General features: G+C 46.4%; 1 protein-coding gene across 3 annotated transcripts; it reads right to left on the minus strand.

Annotated features, from left to right (window-relative positions):
- Positions 1 to 2502: 2502 nt before the first annotated feature.
- On the minus strand, positions 2503 to 16040 carry LOC144174785 (toll-like receptor 4). Of its 3 annotated transcripts, none has more exons than XM_077703673.1 (3): positions 15810 to 16040; positions 6566 to 6698; positions 2503 to 5300 (listed from the first exon to the last, which is right to left on the minus strand). In XM_077703673.1, exon 3 carries the CDS (start codon positions 5269 to 5271, stop codon positions 2677 to 2679), a length of 2595 nt encoding a protein of 864 aa, XP_077559799.1. In that variant the 5' UTR covers positions 5272 to 5300; positions 6566 to 6698; positions 15810 to 16040; the 3' UTR covers positions 2503 to 2676. The 3 variants fall into 3 exon arrangements, with proteins under 3 accessions (XP_077559799.1, XP_077559800.1, XP_077559801.1); XM_077703674.1 differs by having other exon boundaries at positions 15806 to 16040; XM_077703675.1 differs by having other exon boundaries at positions 15787 to 16040.
- Between the last annotated feature and the right edge of the window lie 2512 nt (positions 16041 to 18552).

Below are 18552 nucleotides of genomic sequence, written 5' to 3' on the forward strand. Positions count from 1 at the left end.
CCCCATCCAAGTGCTCGCGCTTGTAAGGTCAGATTGAAGGCGTCCAGGAGCTTTCAGCTAGCTCAAATTAGATGTCGAAGAACTTAGCCTTCACGGCGTTTTGACTAGTCGGGTATTTTATGGGTTTGGGGCCAGATTACACAGGCGAGACAAAAGTTTTCGTTGCACGCGTAATTTCTACCTCAAGGTGATCGTGTTTACTACCATAAAACAAAGCTTCGAGGACGACGCTGCAGGGTTATTGTTTGTTTTGTTTTTTGTATTGCCACAACTTGAAACTGTTGGACTTCGAAGGACCATATATTCGCTTCTTTACGTCTAAAGAGACGCTAAGGTTCAACTTCTTTCGGCTTTTGTTTGGTGACCAGAGGCGCCTTGGTTGTTTAGAAACAATCAAAGCAGGCGTTTCCCTCCGCCGTTTCGGGACCATTTTTCGGGGACGTAAAAAAGCCCGTCACAAATTTCCTGTGTGCACGCAGTGCCATCTACTGCTTTGCACGGCACTCTCCTTCTGTTCTTTTATTCAACTGCTAAAAAGCTAGGCTGTTTTGCCTCAGTTAGCCTAGGGGTAGGATCGTGGGTTTTGGAGCAAACGCCCCAGGTTCATTTATATAACATTTATATAGCAACATTTATATAACAATGCTGGGCCCAAGCAGACAATGTCATTTTGATTTGAGAACGCATTCCTCCCGCAAGCGTGTACTCGGACCATTGTTTTTGTTTGAATTTACGTAAATTAGTTGGCTTCTTTTATTCCGGAAGACGTTTTATTGCGGTTGTTCGCGGATTATTGTGTTGTTTTTAAACAGGTTTAGTCCCCAGATGATCGTAGTTAGCGAGTAATTGACACACGATCAAGTTTCACTTACAGCTGACCAACCCAGGGTGATGCTGAAACCTCGGCAGAAAAGTAGAAAATACCCGCGCAAGGTGGCGATCAGTAAAGTCGACTGCTGGCCCACACGAGTAGCCAGCCGCACTTATCGTCTTAGACCTTTGCCACTGACTGTAGCGTATACATATCGGTGGTAACACGTAATGACGATGCGACTCACGTTTGTCCTCACGAGTCTTTCGACTGCACTAGTAGCCTAAGGGGAAAAAACTTGCCCGTAAACGAAACTGAAACTAAGTCAACAACCAGTAGTTCTAAAACGACTTGTTTTAGGATACTGTTTACTAGTTAAGCTTTCTGTTTAGCAATATATGCTCAACTGAATTCTTGATACACATTTACTTTTTTGAATCGGCATGTCTGTACCTGCATCTCTGCTCTTTTGTTAATTCAGAAGAACGCTTAGGCGAACTCAAATCACGCTTCCCCATTAACACTTTTGTCACTTCACGAATGGTACAGTATGATGTGGTAAAACCTTTTTCACATGCTTCTGGCATTCTGTGTTTAATAAACAACTGATTCATATTTATATCTATATTCAGCGAACCGGAATCTATCGACAAAGTAACTTGGTTTTTTTTTGCATTTAGGCATCATTTTAAGGGCAGCGAAGTGTTCTTTTGCCGACTGCTTGTTGCACCTCGAATTACTCCTGTCGAATACCCTATGAGTTTGCAACATGTTTCCTTTCATTAAAATTTAAAGGACATTTTCAAGACTATGCGTAACCCTCTTACTCTCTAAGAAATGCTACACGTCATTATTTTGACCTCAGTTGAAACTATTGCTCTGCGTACTTTTAGATGGTGATGTGTGTTCAAAGATCGTTGGTTGGATTGCGCTGGTTAAAACACAAGATGGACTTTTAAAAAGGACACATACACTTGACGTATAGACGTATGGCGTACATACACTTGACGTATGTGTCCTTTTTAGTGCGTCTTGTGTTTTAACCAGCGCAATCCAACCAACGATATACAACCAATTAGCCCGGCACCAGGTGGTACTCGTTAAGAGATTATGATGCCGGTGGCTCATTTAAGATTGCCAAGTGCAAACTGCTCTGCTACGCGCTCTGCTACGCGCAATCCATGGTCTATGATACGTGCCCGGCAGTTGGCACGTAGCAGAGAACATGAAAGCGAAGTGTGATTCAAAAGTTTTTTCGACGTAGAGGAACAGGGAGTTTCTGTGCTGCCGCACTTCGAGTTTGCGTTATTTAAGAAATAATCCCGATCAACAACCGTACACAAGGATTTGAAATAATACTTTATGAGTTTGTAAATCACAGTTATAACAAATTTTAATGTAGCGTTCTTTAATGCGCTGTTCTTGGACTCTGAGCCGATAAAACATGAAAGTGTGTGACACTTACAGAAAGATAATGCATTCAGATAATTCCTCCTATTACATGAGTAATAAAAGCCACACTTATGTAACGCCTATTTTCGGCATGGCGAGCTCGGGTACATTTTTTTTTTGAAGATGCAACTTCATGATTGGTCGCAACTCAATATAGTTTTGCAGTTTGCAGATTTGTTAAAATGCAGCATCTAATAACTGCATGCTTTTTCTAGTTTCACCTTCGTAAAAACAAAATATCAGGCAAAGAAGGCACCAATATTTATTGGAGGGAATCCATTTAAAACAACAAACTACAAAGCACTAACGCGGATGATTGTGATAGATGGTCTTAATGAAATGCTCTAAACGAGCTACTACGCTAGCACACAGCAGCGAACACTTTGCACTCACAGCTCCGGGCAAAATGTATACTATACGAGACTCGCTTTCCTCTTGATTTTCTTCAGTAGTATGAATTTCTTTCCTGTGAACGACGCACGCTGCTCCTTGGGCGGCGAGCTGTCGTCGAGCAGCGCCTTGTGCAGCTTATTGAAGAAGACCACGTCGTCCTTGGGCGACTGAGACCAGCTCAGGTGGATGCGCGTTTTGAGAAGGTAGTTGAGCTTTGGCGAGAGGAGAGTCTCGTCTAGGCGAGAAATCTTGAGCAAAATGAAGGCGTCCCGGTTTTCCTCGAGCAGCGTGTACTGCGCCAGATCCGTCTCGAATTTGCACCACGGACTCTGCAGGAAGCTGTTAGAAAGCACCAGGATTATCTTGCGGCTGTGCTTGATGCTGTCCAGTATGCACTCGCTGATGTTGCGCCCGGCGAGGAAGTCCCGGTCGTAGACGCACAGTTTGAGGTTGCCTATGGAGCTGCACTCAAGCTGGGGCAGCAGCCTGCTGATGACCCACTGAGTGTCGCTGTTGCTGTATGAGACGAACGCGTCGTACAGGTAGACCCTGCCGGCCACCGCGGACGCCGCGGACCGCGACCGAAGCCAGCGGTCAAAGCGACGCCTGTGGATGTAGCCCGCGACGAGGAGGCTTGTGAAGACTAGAATGACGATGCCCACGCACACGACACTGACGAGAACGGTAGGCTTGCAAGTTCGCAGAAGCAGGGACTCCACGCTGCTAATCACTCGACCTCCGAGCTCGAAAGGCTCGTGGCACGCGTAAAGCTGTTGGTACGCCCTGTACCGGACTGTGACGTTGGTTTCCGTCAACCACGTGAGGAAACTGCGAAGGCTGCAGGTGCACGAGAAGGGGTTACGCGAAACGTCGAGAACATGCAAGCCCCGAAAACTACGCAGCGCTTCGGTGTTGAAGTAGCGAACTTTGTTAACTGACAAGTCTAAGCTCCTGAGCTTCTCAAACGATGACGGTGCGGGCTGCCAAGTCTCTATGAGGTTATTGCTGAGATCTAGATGCTCGATATTGTGGCTTGACTTGAAGAAGTCATTGGGAAGAACTGATACTGAGTTGTTTGAAAGGTCCATGTATTCCAAGTTCACCAAGTCATCGAATGACAATGACGTCGTTAAGTCGGCCAGCCTGGTATCTGATAATATCAGGGTTTTGAGAGACGTTATCCCGTGAAAAGCCCTTATGTTTACCGACGAGTCCGGTCGAAAGATTGGATTTTCGCTGAGATCAATGTGTTTAAGCTTGTTAAGGTGCTTGAAGACTCTTTCGGGAAGAGAATCTATCGAACACTTCCTTAAGTCCAAGTTTTCCAAGCCGTCTAAACCCCAAAACGTGAACTCAGTTAGCGAAGGCAATGCTTTGTAGCGAAGGTAAAGCTCCTTAAGGTTAGACATCTTATCAAAAACATAGTCGGGAACATCTAACTGAATGAAGCCTCGGTCGTAACCACTCAAGTCCAACACTTTAAGCCGTGGCTCGAGGATTCCAGATGGTATGCCCAGAAACTGGTTCCTAACGAAACTAATCTCTTCCAAGTTCGGCAGGTTGGCTACGGCTTTTGGCTTAAAGTCACGAATCTTGCCCGACTCCAACACTATGCACTTCACTCGCGGCATCAGAGGGAAGAATTCTTTGGTTAATGTAGCGTCTGTCAACCTAATGAAAATAACAATTTCTGCCGTTGTACGAGAAACCGCCTCCAAGATTGTGTACGTGGCCCTCTTGGAAAGAGGCTGAGTGACATCGATCACTCGAAACGTTTCCTGGGTGATGTTGGTAATGACGTCCAGGATGTTGTTCAGGGGCATGTTCAAATTGTCCCTAAAATAAAAGCCTTCCAAGGCCTTCAGGGGCTTCAAAGCACGAGGGTGCATGAACGTCAACATGTCGCACAGGTTGATTTGCAGATGCTTGAGCGATGAGTTCGCCAGGGGCGCCAGATCATGTTCTTCTATTCGCCAGATCTGCGTGCCTCCCAGGTTCAGGATCTCCAGGCTAGGCAACACGTGAGGACTGACGGCAGCCACCACCGTGGAAAACTCGTGCAGCCACGTTCTGAAGAGCACCAGGACCTTGAGGCTGTCAAGGCCGACGAAGGATTCTCCGGAGAGGAACTTGATTGGGTTGTCCGCCAGGTTGAGAAAGGTAACGTTGGAGAATCCGAAGAAGGCCCTCTGGCGGATGTTGGTGATCTTGTTCTGGATGATTTCCATTCGGCGCACATGGTGAACTGGTCCGTAGCCGGCGAAGCTCCTTTCAGACAGGTACCGCACAGAGGTGAGGTGCATCGCTATGCCCGATGCGGGCACTGGCCAGGCCGTCATGTTGACTGTGGGGACCTCCCAGCACTGGTGCCCCGTGATGACCAGGCCGCCATCGCTGGTGTGCTGTATGCCACAGTTGTTGTGCGACCATGCCGCCAGCAGCGTGCCCTTGCCGACGTTGAGGGCGACGGCAGACTGCGGTGAGATGTAGAGCGACTCCAGACTTCGCGCTCGGCTCTGCGACGGCATCTCGTCCCGGTGCCAGGACCGGGCGCCCTGGCCCCAGGCCAGTAGCCAGAGCCAGAGCCAAGCCGGAACGGGGGGCGCCTCTCGCATGGCTCCGATGCGCCTACCATTGACGCCACCTGCAATAGAGTCGGTTTCAGTTATTCTTCCGGCTGTTTTAATTGTCGATTACACCGTCCAACGATAAACAACACAACACAAAAGAACACTGACATAGACGACCGGAGTTGCCCGTTTGATTGTATATCGGGAATCATGTGCAATTGGCAACGAATAACTGAATAAAATAAATCCGAAACAAATTTATGAAAATCACTGTCATAGAGCAAAGCCGCCAATTTTAAAATGTCAGGAAAGAAAGAACGCGGAGAAAAAATATGCACCCCACCTGGGATCCGAATGCACAAACTTTAGGGAACGCGCCAGGTACTTTAAAAATTCAGCCACAGGATGGCTGCATCGTTTTTTTTTTTTTTTTGCTAATTGAGATGTGTTTATGTTCATGCGAATGTATCCTGCATTTTAGGGGGTAGTCAGCGCGGATCTGAGAAGTTCGGAGTGAAGTAGATCTTGTTTTTGGCCCGTCTGCCGCGGCATAACCCGAGCATGTTTGCCAGTCAGGATAAGGTGACTACTACCACCCCCGTTTGATACTTGGGAAACTGAGAATAGATGCTAGACCCTAGGCCCTCCCTATACGTGTAGCTGATCATAAGAGGTGACGCAAAACTTGTTCAATGACCCCAGGAAGGATAGCCTACAAAAAACGCGTTAGAGAAGCATAGGAAAATCATTTGTCGTCTTTGTCGTGTAAAAAAAATCGGCATTATCGGAGCTGCGCTGGCTACCGCATTAAAGATGCAGGATACACCTCTATGCAAATACACCCCGAATGGTGTAGAATGCAGCCGCTCCCGTAGCTCTATTCTTAAAGCAAAGGACGGGTTATGCGAAGTTTTGGAGCTCAGGTCCCGCCCAGAGCACGTATTTTTATCCAGTTCAATTACTTCCTGCCATTTCGAAAATTCTATTTTGTACAACCAGGAAACGAACTACTTCTAGATTGCCTTTTCCTCCTCTTATATATATTGTATTGTTAGAGTTATCTGCAATCGGCAGAAACAGTCCACCACCACAGTATTTATCTGTCCCAGATTAAAAATTTATGGAGTACTTCTACATTAAAATATGCCCTCTTAATATGCGCGCCTTTAAACTTCTAGAGCCGTCTTTACCTGCAACCGACCAGGCAGTCTGTGATGCTCACGTATTCTTATTTCCAGCTCTTTTATTTTTCCTTTCGGGGAGAATCGTTGATTGCAATAGCTTGTTCTGCTACCTCGTTTAAAAAATGCCAGCTCCAACTGCATAAAAATTTTCTCACGTGATGAGTCGTTGGACCTTGACAATGCGTCACATTGTGGCCGCTTAGGTCATCTGCAGAGCCTGGCTCCAACGTGTTGGGAGGTGTTGAAACCAATGCACATCAGTTCCATTTTGATGAAATCCTGAGCGACCTGCAATGAAAGGGTAAACGAAGCTCGTTTGACGTCAAAAAGGAAACCACGCCTGAAATTGCATCGTTAAACCCTTGAGACGTGCGGTCTCCTAACGGTACGAACGCTGGACAACTCTCAAGCACAAACCAGATCATAATACCACCACCTTCATGCAATTTGGCGCTAGGCACAGCAGGGTACTTAGCGTTTTCGCAAAACTACATCAGTTTAATCACCTGTATCAATACATTATGCCTTCCTAAGTTAGCATGATAGGGGGTATGCAAACAAAAATGCACCGGTAGAAACCAGTTCAAAGCATTGCTAAATCAGGGCTTAGAGGTGATCACTATTTAAAAGTGGCTGCGCATGAATTTATATTCTGCGACAGTTTTCTGCTGCTAAATGTTTAAATGTTGCACTTATATTTTCAGAAAAAAGGAAGAAAAAAGACGAATTGCCGACTTGTTTAGGAAGTCAGACCCAAATACCTGTCGCTACATCTCGGCGAGAAAATACTTCTAAAACGTATTTGTCGTCAGTGCGAATAGCCTAACAGATGCCGCCAAAATTCCGACTGAATTTAATGCAGAAAGCTTTGCTTGGTTCAATCTCAGATTCCAAACAAACTGTGTCGGCTAAGTGCGTAAGGCGACGTAGGCGCCTGTTATTGTAACCTTATATGTGCGTTTTCGTTTATTCTTATTGTTGTTGGGTAATTTCTTTGCGTTGTTTCCTGGAGGCACTGTATTATACTATAAATATAGCCCCTCCCCTCTGTGACGCTTCTTTTGAGCCCTAAGGGTAAAATGAATGAATAAATAACTAAAAACGAGAATGGGAGTGGGCCAGGTCAACAGCATTCATCTACAAAATTGCAGACACTCTTGGGTGGGTACTGCAGAATAAATGCTTAAACCACTGAACATTACACCTAGCCTCTTTAAAATTGGCTTCACTGCCAGGCAAACATGCTTTGCAGAAAGAAAGGTTTTTAGGCGCCAGGCAAGCAGCTGTTAGCAAAGTCGAAAGGTCCTAGAGCTTTTTATCAAATACCCCCCCGAGACACCGCGCACCCCCTAACAAGCGTTGTATTACAACTATCCTGAAAGTAGGCTTCGGTATTTATACACAGACGCATTGTTGGGGAGACATTTGTTCAGGGGGCAATATAGTCGGTCGTAGGAAAATGTGAAGGCCCTGAGAAATTGTACTAAATACCTCCATAAAAACATATGCATCCCTAAGGATACATGGAATAGAGCCGAATTCTTTTACACTTGGTTTCACTGCTATACACAAGTCAACTGCTGAGAACACATATTTTGTGGGCAATAAGTACATTGATACCATAGTATGACGGCCCAAGGTCCTTTTATCATACGTCTCCTTCCGAGAGCGCATGTATCCCCCCAAAATTGGCCCCAAGCCATTTTGAAGTCAGCGTTACACATATCAAGCGTTACGGACGGACAGGCCGGGTTTCCCATTGAATCCGTTTAGCAACACTTAAGCATTTAAAAATCGCCCATCGTAGCGAGGACTATTGGGCAAGTCACTGTCCAGACATAATTGGTGTGTCGGACGAAACCAAGGAGTGGGATCCATTTATGGCCCCTGTCTTTGCGTTATACTACCCTTATAAGATCCCCTACCTTTACACTTCAAGGTCACTCGAAGAGGATGTGTAGCACCTACATTTTTTTTCCTGTAATCCGGTTCCCTCTGCTGTGTGCGCGTGTTGCTGTTTTAATGCTTTTTCTTGTTTTCACCATTCAGTTACTTCATTTGTTTACGTTGTCTGCACACTTAGTATTCAATGCGAGAGAATCGAATGGCTCATGAGCGAAAAGCCGGCGTGTGGGAGAGAAAAACGACCCATTGGAAAGCGTTCCATAGCGCGTAGCGTTCCATAGCGCAACTTGAACTCAGAAGTAACGAGACGCGGCCGTCCTTTTCAGTACACCGCGATGAAGGAACCGAGAGAGAGCAGTCGAACGAGCGCACAGACAAGCATCTAAATTCACCATCGTCGTCAATTCTGCCATTACATGGCGGCAAGAACAAGCAGCGGTACAACGTGTAGGATTCGGACCTAAGCCACTCGAAAACGTTAAGTCGGGTTGAGAAGCAAAGCGTCTCAAGTGGCAAGATTGCGAAGCCCTTTGACAACGCGAGGTGTAAGCAAGGCGTCCCCTCAAGCGCTCACTTGGACATTCACGCTTTCGAATTCACAACCCTTCAAAAGTGCTTAGGTGTCCTCAGGGTGTTCTTGCCAACTTAGAACTGTAAAGCTGTATTGGCTGCAGCAGCAGCGCTATGCGGCAGGGACGGCCTTTGAAGCTTAGTAGCGAGAAGCTTGAAAGAATCCGCTTATCAAAAGGACATGTTCGAAAGACTCTCACAGCCGTATAAAAGGCGACACAGTTTCCGCCTCTGATGTCCCCGTCAATTTCGCTGGACAACCACAACAGAAGCGCGCAGTGGCGCGCTCCCTAAAGATAATTGCATTGCGTGTTCTCGGAGCAACCATGCGTAAGCAGGTGTTTTTGAGTGAGAATCATATAGCTATGCAAAGTCGCCAGCGTGTGAAGTCTCGCGGGCCCTCGCCGCTTCGCGCGAATTATAAAGGTCTGCCGATGCAAGAAGGACAAGCGCGAAGCGGCTGGCTCCCGCGAAACAACATGCAGAGGAGCCGGCTTCCGTGAAACGCGGCGTAAACGTTGTTGCCCGTGAACGGTAAACGTACCAAGAAAAAGAGCATGAGAAAAGGAAGACGAAGAAAAGAAAAAGGAAGAGAGACGATGCGCATCTACTGCGCAAGTCGGCGCGGTACATAACTCATATACCTCAAGGACGACCGCTCGTCTTGGAAAGCGGACCGAGAGATGCACAGGAGTTCCACAAAGAGCTTTCCTCAATTCTTCCAGTTAATGCCTCTGTGCCTCGAAAAAGGAGGCCTTTATATGTTCTTGGAACGAAGGCGGGGATTTTGCTCCTTAATTTCATTTTTAGCGCCTGCACTTTACATGGCACCCCAAATTCACTGTGTTTGCCACGACGCCCAGGCAAACTACCAGACTGTTTTGGTGGAACAAATCAGACATGCTCTCCTACGGGCTGGGATGGAACTTTTGATTTTCGATCATGTACTATGCGACAGCCGCGTTACAGGAGAGCTACAAATTAATGTGCCCGGCCTGCCGACACGAAAGGCCTGCGATGAGCCGAAGCCCTTTTCCTCCACCGTCTATGAACAGCCTCAGCGCGTACACCGGCCTGGCTGTACAAGGTCTGCCTTGGCTCATCGCCTTCGTGCCCCTTGTGCAATGTGCCTTCTGAAGTTGGTCACTACATTATGAGCTGTTCCAAACACAACCAGCAGTGGACGAACATTTTTTGTACTCTCCAGAAACTAGGTGTGCCACATGCGGCAGCCGAGGACTTTGTTTAGAGACGATAGTCTTTCTTGAGCTATTTAAACGCGAAAATTTGGTCTGCTTGTCTGTCCGCCAGTCCGTCCGTCCTGTGGTTCAGCCGCCAGGCTAAAATATGGAATTCTCGAACTGGGAGGGGCGTTTATATAGCCAAAACCTTTACGGACTACTAAATGTGGTAGAATACTTTATACTTGTCAATGTTGTTTCTCAAAAAGAAAACATTAGTCGTATTTTGGGAAAACATAAGTGAATAACTCACATTAGAGTGTTCTTTTAAATAAAAGTAGACATGAGCTCGATTTTTGCGGTAGAAAATTTAGAGGGCGCGTTAAAAACAATGAAATACAACAACGGCTCAAGGTCGAGCTTCTTTCTACATCGTGGCGGCACTTACTCGAAGCCCAAGTGTGACAAAATGTCCCAACAGACGAGCGAACGGCCAATGTGACGTGGGAAAATTAAATTGAACTCAGCAAACCTCGATCGTGTTTATCGGGGGAGGAGCTAGACGGGAGGGCAAGAGCGGGATAGGTGGGCGGGGGAGAGAGCAGAGGTGGCAGTGGGCTCACAGAATGCTCTCTTATTTCGACGACATTTGCAGCGAAGCAAGCTGATACGTGGCCATTTTTCCCCTAGGGACCACTGCATTCTACGAAGAGACGTACACCGTCTCATGGGGGAGTTTTTACAGTCCATTGAATAAGTGATGAGTGGTGACTCTTTGTGTCTGAAACGGCGTGGTGTCGCTTACCTGGAGCAACTGCAGGCAGTTTCATACAAGGCTCAATCCGCAAAGAACACTTGTAACTCTACCATTAGTAAGCGGCGTTTCTCAGTGGGATACGCAATCTCGCAGTCTATTGTTACAAACACATAATTTACTTCGATTCCACTGCTGTTCAAAATGTGGAACCTCGTTGGCGTTGTCTTCGGCGGTATAGCGTACGCTTGTGCGTTAAGGGGGAAATAAAATAGCCGAGAAAACTGGAAAGAATGAGGATATGGGTATGAAATGCAGGAGACTCCTAGACTTTTATGGCTAATGTGTGTGCATGAGTGTATGTGTGGCAGGGGAGGACTTAGTGGTAGCAAGTTAGGATGTAGTGTTAATGAGGATAATCAGGATGCTGTTTTTTTTTTTAAACTGAATACGCATTGTATGTTGAGAGGTTTGTTTTTTTGACAACTGCAGGTATGTCCCGGTGAGGAGTAAACAAAATCGCACCATTCGGTAAGGGAAATACTTGCGAAGTTCAATTAACTACACCGAGGCATGACTGTTGGAAGCCACATAGAGGGCCATCCTCGCCCACTGCCTGCATTCCCGGAAGCGATACTCTCACCATCCCCCCTTCCCTACTCACCTACAAGGCATACATCTGGTGCAAGCTTCAAACCGGCACCCATTACACCCACACTATCCCTCTACGACCCCTTATGCCAGCACTGTAGTCTCCCCCTGACCACCTACCACTTAATTATCTTGCCCAAACAATACAAACCCTCTACCAACCTCCTCGCCCCCCACCCCTCTTGAGCAATAGGCGACCGCGCTGACTTAATCGTCGCCGGAGAAACATCAAGCCCCAGTGACTAGCCCCTTGAAAGCAGCGCGAGCTCGCAGCCTTCCGGAGTAAGAAGGATACCCCCCCCCCCCCCTCTCAAACTTTTGTCAATAAATGTTTGTCACTGCTATTACGCAATGGAGGGATGTCAGCATAAAATTCGGAGGCATGGATTGGACTAAGTGGTTGGGGAAACATGGAAGAGACAGTGGTCTTGCGGTGTACACGGACGTGCTGCTGCTCGTGGCGATGATGATGATGATGGTGGTGATGATGATGACGGCTGCAATGTAAGGATGATGATGATACTAACTCAGGTGGATTGGCCAGTGACGATGACAGCGGCCGTCAGAATCTCACGGCCGATTCACCAATTCCCATTTTGCTCCGGCGTCAGCGTACCCACCCAGAATTCCAAATTTCCGCTGAGGATGACTGCAGGTGACGATGAGAGCTGCCGTCACATGTTTACGGCAGACGGACCAATTCATTTGGCTGCGAAGTCAACGTGCCCTCCCACAGTTCTAACGCACCGACTAAAATGAATTGGCCACCGGCGATTACAGCTGCCGTCACTGGCGAAGCTCAGGGCCGATCAATACGGAAGTACTTACACGGCGAAACAAACATCCAAAGCTCTCTCCTATTGACGTATTTCTTGAAAGATTTCTTTATTTGCGAGAATTCGCGCCTCATAGAAATAGAGTGTTCAAGTTGTATTAGTTTTAATTTGCACAGCCTAGTTCCTACGAGGGCTTTACTTATTCATTTGACGAAAGCTTTCAACGATTTTCTACTGTCGCTTGTCAATTAGATAAGCGCTAGCATCATCGCTCAGGTGATTAATTTTTTATTGAAACTTGCTTTTATACCGGGGAGTGCAGCAGATGTGCCTTTACACAAACATGTGCACTTGAGTGTAGGTCGCGGTGCCGTGTCTGGAATCGACGCGGAAAATTTGGTGAAATCGGCGTTGACGTAAATTAACTTGTGTGGACAATTTATTCCTTTGCATATGTGCACTCTACGCCCTTTTGTAAATGATTTAAACGTTTCTGACACATAAGAACTGCAAACTATCATGTTACTCTCCAGAACCACGTTGACAAAGCGCTTGGTGCACGAAAGTATATCGATTAACATCGCCTAAAGTAAGCCTATTGTTTTATAGCCCAAAACGGCCCTGGGATGTACTTTTGCTATTGAAGATGTCAATATTGAAGCAGTTCTAAACGAAGTGGTTGACGCTTCACCTGTCTCCTGCGCTGTCATGATATCTTCATACTAATCAATTAATACCGTCATCAGCACACCGTATGCCATGTTTTGTCCGCTTGTCGTCGTGCAACTGGCGACTGAAGCGTTGCAAACGGCGCTGTCCAATTGCAACGCTCAGAGTTACTTAGAAATGTTTCGCGGAATCCCCCTCTTACCCATGTTACGCAATTTCATTTCGACATGTTTCCATCGCCCCTTTTCCTACCTGGGACATGTCATAACATGGACCATGTCAAACTTTATGTCATGCCATGTCATAAAGTTTGCTAGTTTATTCATTCAATCAATGAATTCATTTCGGTAGTTCATTTGTATATAAACAATTCGTTTATTCAATCACAGTGCCTTCTGCAAACTGCCATACTGATGCCAATATGAGCGCATCCACGATTTTCCTTATTCCCCCTTTTTATTTAACCATGCGGGTTTGCACAAATCAATCCCAGCACGCTTCAGTTCTTAAGCGGATGTAGTGGTGTTAATAAAGTGTGAAAAGCAACACGGTGATAGAGTCAGAGTGATTCTAGGTATTTTTGACTTCACAAAATTTACAAAGTGCGATGCTGTATTTGTCGGGATAAGCGCTGCACCAGACAACTTAACGTGCCCTAACATCTACAAACTGAGGCAGTAGCAGGGTAGGAAAGTAAGAGAAAGAATATTGGCAGGCAAGAATAAAACAAACTCTTTTAGTGAGAAAAAAGGACAAGAGAGAAGAAACACAAAAAACGGGCACAAAAACCCAGTTCGAGACACGGGCTAATGCAATTCAGTTTAAAAAGCCTAAATACTCAAACTTCAGTCACACAGGAATCACGCCGGGTAAACTAGACAGAAAACTAAATTATAGGAGCAATACAGCTACACGATGATGAAAATCAACAATTATAACTCTGAGGAGATGATGAACATCAACAATTATAACTCTACAAAAAATACAGATTACAGGCACCATATAAAGTCAACAAGGCCGGGGTGATACCGCTAGAGTGTTGAAGGAAATCTCAAGTGTGACATACCAGGGAACAGACGATGAAAATACACAGGCATCAAAGGAAAACAAAAATTTCCCGCCGAAAAGAACTGCATTTCAATTCTTATGCAAAGTATGAACCAAGAAACGCTTAGGCCTTTGGAAAAGGTCCAACGATATTAACCAGCTTTTGGTAGATATATAACCCCCCTTTCGACGAAAGTCAACATTTATTAGGGGTAAATTTTTCAATCCATTATAAAAAATGTGCGTACAACGTTGTCCTTGCTGTGCCTCGAAAATCTTGTGACTTACAGCGGGCCTGGATTAAAAATAAAAATTCCAAGCACCAAAGATCAACCATCGAACGCTTTTAACTCTTCTATCTTCTAAGGGCGCGGTTTCTATCCCGGCCGTGGTTCCCGTTTTTCAGGTGGAAGCGAAAAACCAAAACGCCCATCTGTCCAGATTTCGGCGCGCGTTAAATGGGCCCCGAACACAACCTACCGTCTGTGTAATTTGAAAGAACTAGTCTTTAGTGACTCGCTAAACTCTAGTCCAGCCACGAAAGATGTTCTTCTACCCAAACAGCATAACGAATATGCAAAACTTTCAAATTTAGCGCCACACCCACCATGGTGGCTCAGTGGCTAAGGCGTTGTGCTGATGAGCCTAAGGAGGCGGGTTCTATCCCGGCCGTGGTGGCTGCTTTTTCGATGCATGCGAAAAGCGAAAACACCCGCGTGTCGAAATTTTGCCCCACTTTAAAGATTTACAGGGGGTAAAAACTAATCCGGAACCGTCCACTACAGTACGTCACCCCTGTGTTGCTTCGGCGCGTTTAACCCCACGATCATTCAATCAAATTTAGCGTTACAAGCCGTCAGCAGTGGCTTAGTAGGGGAATACGATCAATCGGAGCTAGAGGAGGCACTCCTGGAATCACAGTCATTTTTCTTGTGATGCCTTTGGTAGACGATCGCCCGTTACTAGACCTGGCGAGAAAGTCGCTATAGTGAGCCGTCGCAGCTTCGTAAAATTTCCTTAGTATCTAGCTTAGTTGTCGGACACTTTCGTAAAAATTATTATTACTGTCATATCGACAAATCAGTTTTTTTTAATTAACCAAATTTGTATTTGGTCTTCACAGCCCCTTTAAAGGGCCCTGGAAACCTTTTTAAATGGCGCGCCTCGTAACCCAGGGTCGGAACACTGAATTTTGTAAAGGTCGTTTCAGTTTCAAAGTGTTCATTTGGAGTGACGATTCAGTGGTTAAAAAGTAGGAGACAGGATGTAACGCGAAACGTACCAAGCCCTGTTGATTGCTTTCTGTGCACGTCAGGGGCCCGCAACGGTGGTACGTCACGGTTGAAACGGACGTGAAAGGGGCATTTTTTAAATTGGCACAATTCAGAATTCCCCCGCAGGTTCGCTTCGATGCGTAAAACATCCCTTAATATACAGAAAGGAAAATGTTTTTTTTTTTTTTTAATTTTTCCGATTCTGGTAAGATTGAACGTGGAGTGGCCAGAAACGACAACACTACTCCGCGCTCTTTCCCGCCAACCGGAAAGGGGCGGACAAGCTGGAACAATAACAAATCTTAAAACATAGGCGAATTACCCAGTTTCCAGCACTTGAAACCACCAATTACGTTGGCCTCCCGTTTCCCGCCGAAAAAATTTCGTTCTGTAACTCTCGTCGAGGGCACCCAGAAAACTGCACACAGCCGGGGGTACCAGTGGTGGCCCATGAACGAAGCTAAAATTATCGTCCTGAACGTTTAGGGCCGTCTCGTTATACATTTCCCTACCACGCGCCGTCAGGCTTTCTATCACTGACTGACGTACTTGATGTAAGCTGGCGTACTCACGAAGGGTGTAGGACGAACGAAATGGCAGACACCGCCGCTTCGAAGACCGCGCAGCCCAAGGGCAATCCAAAAGGCGAGTACGGCACGGCTTCGCGAGATTCCTCGCCGTGCACGTTGGAGCAGCCGTGGTGGCTTTGTGTTGCTAGTGGCGTTCATCCAAGGGCGCTCGTCATGCCGCTACGCTGGTTCTTCGAGGTAAGGCCGCTTTCTTTGGCGTCCGGCCGAAGGAAAAAACTCCCCGAGGCGCCGCCGACGTTGACGCTGCCTCCTCCTCGCCGCCCTCCCCGGTTACGTTGGCCGGGCTACGTCACCGGCCGTGGCCGCCGACGTCACGCAGAGTGGGGGCCTTTACTCCTCGTTACAGAGGTGTCTGTCGTCCGGCAATTACACGCGCTCGGTTTCCGCGCCTGATTGTATTCTCAACAGCCGAAACGTCACGCAACGCTGCATGATGCCAGGGGCTTTTACGGGCACGCCACTTCTGCATTAGGACACCTTAGCGCGCGTGACGCGTGCATTCCCGCAGCGACGGTGGACGACTACGGTGTGTCCTTTTTATTTGTATTGGAGTCCGTAAAGGAGGGAGGCAAATCTTGGCGAACACGGTCACATTGGATAGGTTTCGCTCAGACGAATGCGTCGTCTTTCGGGGAGTACGTTCCTTAAAAATGAGAAACTGAGGTGACAAGGCTGCCTTATGGTTGAAGAAATTTCGATAAAAATGGTTAACGCATGTGCTCCCGGCCTCCACGCGTGGCACACGTTATATATTATGAGTGTGTGTGCACTCACGTGCCCGTGTCTGTGTGTGTTTTTGTGTGCATATGCAAGTGCATACGTGTGGGGCCAGTGCATTGTGTTTTAGGCGACGCACACCCAAGGTACAGGCGGAGATCAGGGTGGCGTGGTCATACAGGATTCGGCAAGAAAATACGACCATCACAACTCCGAGTTGGCAGCCTAACGTTTAGTAAAAGGGGTCTTCGGGTTATTGGGCTATAGAAAAAAATAAGAGAAAATAGCGTTTTGGTGTGTACAGTGAGCGAGTGAGTAATGGAGTGAGCCCCGCCCCTGATATTTGACACAATGCGATGCAGTGTGGGGCTACGTTATGTCATGTAATGTGATTTCACGTGATGTGATGCTACGCTTTGCGGTGGGAGATAGTGTAATGGGACCTGATAGAAATTTTTTGTATATTTTTCTGGGATGCTGAATTATTCTGAGTCACTTCGGAAAGGCAGGTAAGTCGAGGATTCCGAGTAAGTTGTCATAGTCGTAGTCATCATCATCAACATCGCCATCATCATCAACAACAATAACCACAAGAACAGCATCAACAACAGTCGATTTGGTTGGAGCGTAAAATATGAGCTCTTCAGATATATTTGGAGATGCCTTTACAGGCGTGACCAATCTATCTATATTGCTGTTGTTGAAACTACTGCAACGCTGAATTACACTGAAATTTTTATGAGGATCATGCTATGCTTGCAAGGTTCTGAACGTTTCTGGCATGACCTGGTCATTGAGAATGGCGGATGCATTTGTGCAACAACTGAGGTGGATTTTTTGCAATGTACTTTTGCCGGTTCTTTTGCACTATCCATACGAGGATGAATGCTCTGCTACGCGCAGGTGGCCCAGTCACTTATCTCAAAATCAAATGAGCTTCCTCGGCTTCCCAATACATCATTCTCATTATTGAGGACGAAATTCACTTTGGAAAGTGCACTTGAATATCAGGTAAACAACCAGGTCCTGAGGCCTATGCGACTTCAAACTCAACATCACCTCAGCCCACGCACGCACGTAAGTAGTTTCTGCTAATTGCAAGTTCGTTGGAAGCTTTCTTCGGTGAATCGACTCTATGCATGCTAAGCAGGTACTTTACGTAACTAACATTAGGGGTTATTCTCTTTCAGCAACTGCTGGCAATAAATGGTTAAATCTATCACCGGGTGGGAAGTTGCTTTTCGTGCACCTGCTTCGTCGTAGTAGAACACTGTTGAACAGGGAAAGGTGCTGAAGGCGAGTTTTTTTTTTCAGCGGAGGAAGCGATAAAGAGCTCCTCTTTGGAAAACAGAGTTTTGCCGCTGTTTGCAATCTCATGCACGCTTATTATCTGTCTGTTGCGGAATGATTTTTATCCGGTTATGTGTAACAACAAAGTGAATGTGCCGGGATTCACCGGCAACATCGAGTTACGCTTGAGTTTTTAACCCTGCCAATATATATAATTTTGTTTAATGCGGAAATAAACACATTTTTAAGCGGGAAAAAAAATGGAAACCGAAACCTAAACTATGGTGAGCATCCAAAGGCAGCTGAACTTGTCCGAACACTGTTTAATGGGCGCTTTTGATGATGTCACTGCCTGAATATCGGACGCCAGCTGGGTTGCTGCTCTCGATTTCGGAAATTTTTTTGAGTTTATCGTCATGACCGTGAACATTTTCTGATTGGCTGTAAGCTGTGTCACGTGCTTACGGTTGGCAAAATGGTTATGTACACGCACAAATGCGACGTTTGATGATATTTATTTAACCACACCAAAGGGAGGATTCTTTGCTCTCGTTTCAAAAGCTTTCGTTTGTCGTTTGTTTCTGGTCGTGACATAGTTACGGTTGAGGGCCCTCTGACATATGCCCAGAAACCAAAGTTTCGACTTGCTTGTTTTGAGTCGCATCTGCGTCGTTCACCTACAGCCGATCAGGGGAGGCTCGAAGCAGACGTTGCTGGA

This window comes from Haemaphysalis longicornis, unplaced genomic scaffold, assembly GCF_048455015.1.
Source record: "Haemaphysalis longicornis isolate Haplotype H1 unplaced genomic scaffold, Haemaphysalis longicornis Haplotype H1 scaffold_3, whole genome shotgun sequence".
NCBI classification, from domain to species: domain Eukaryota; kingdom Metazoa; phylum Arthropoda; class Arachnida; order Ixodida; family Ixodidae; genus Haemaphysalis; species Haemaphysalis longicornis.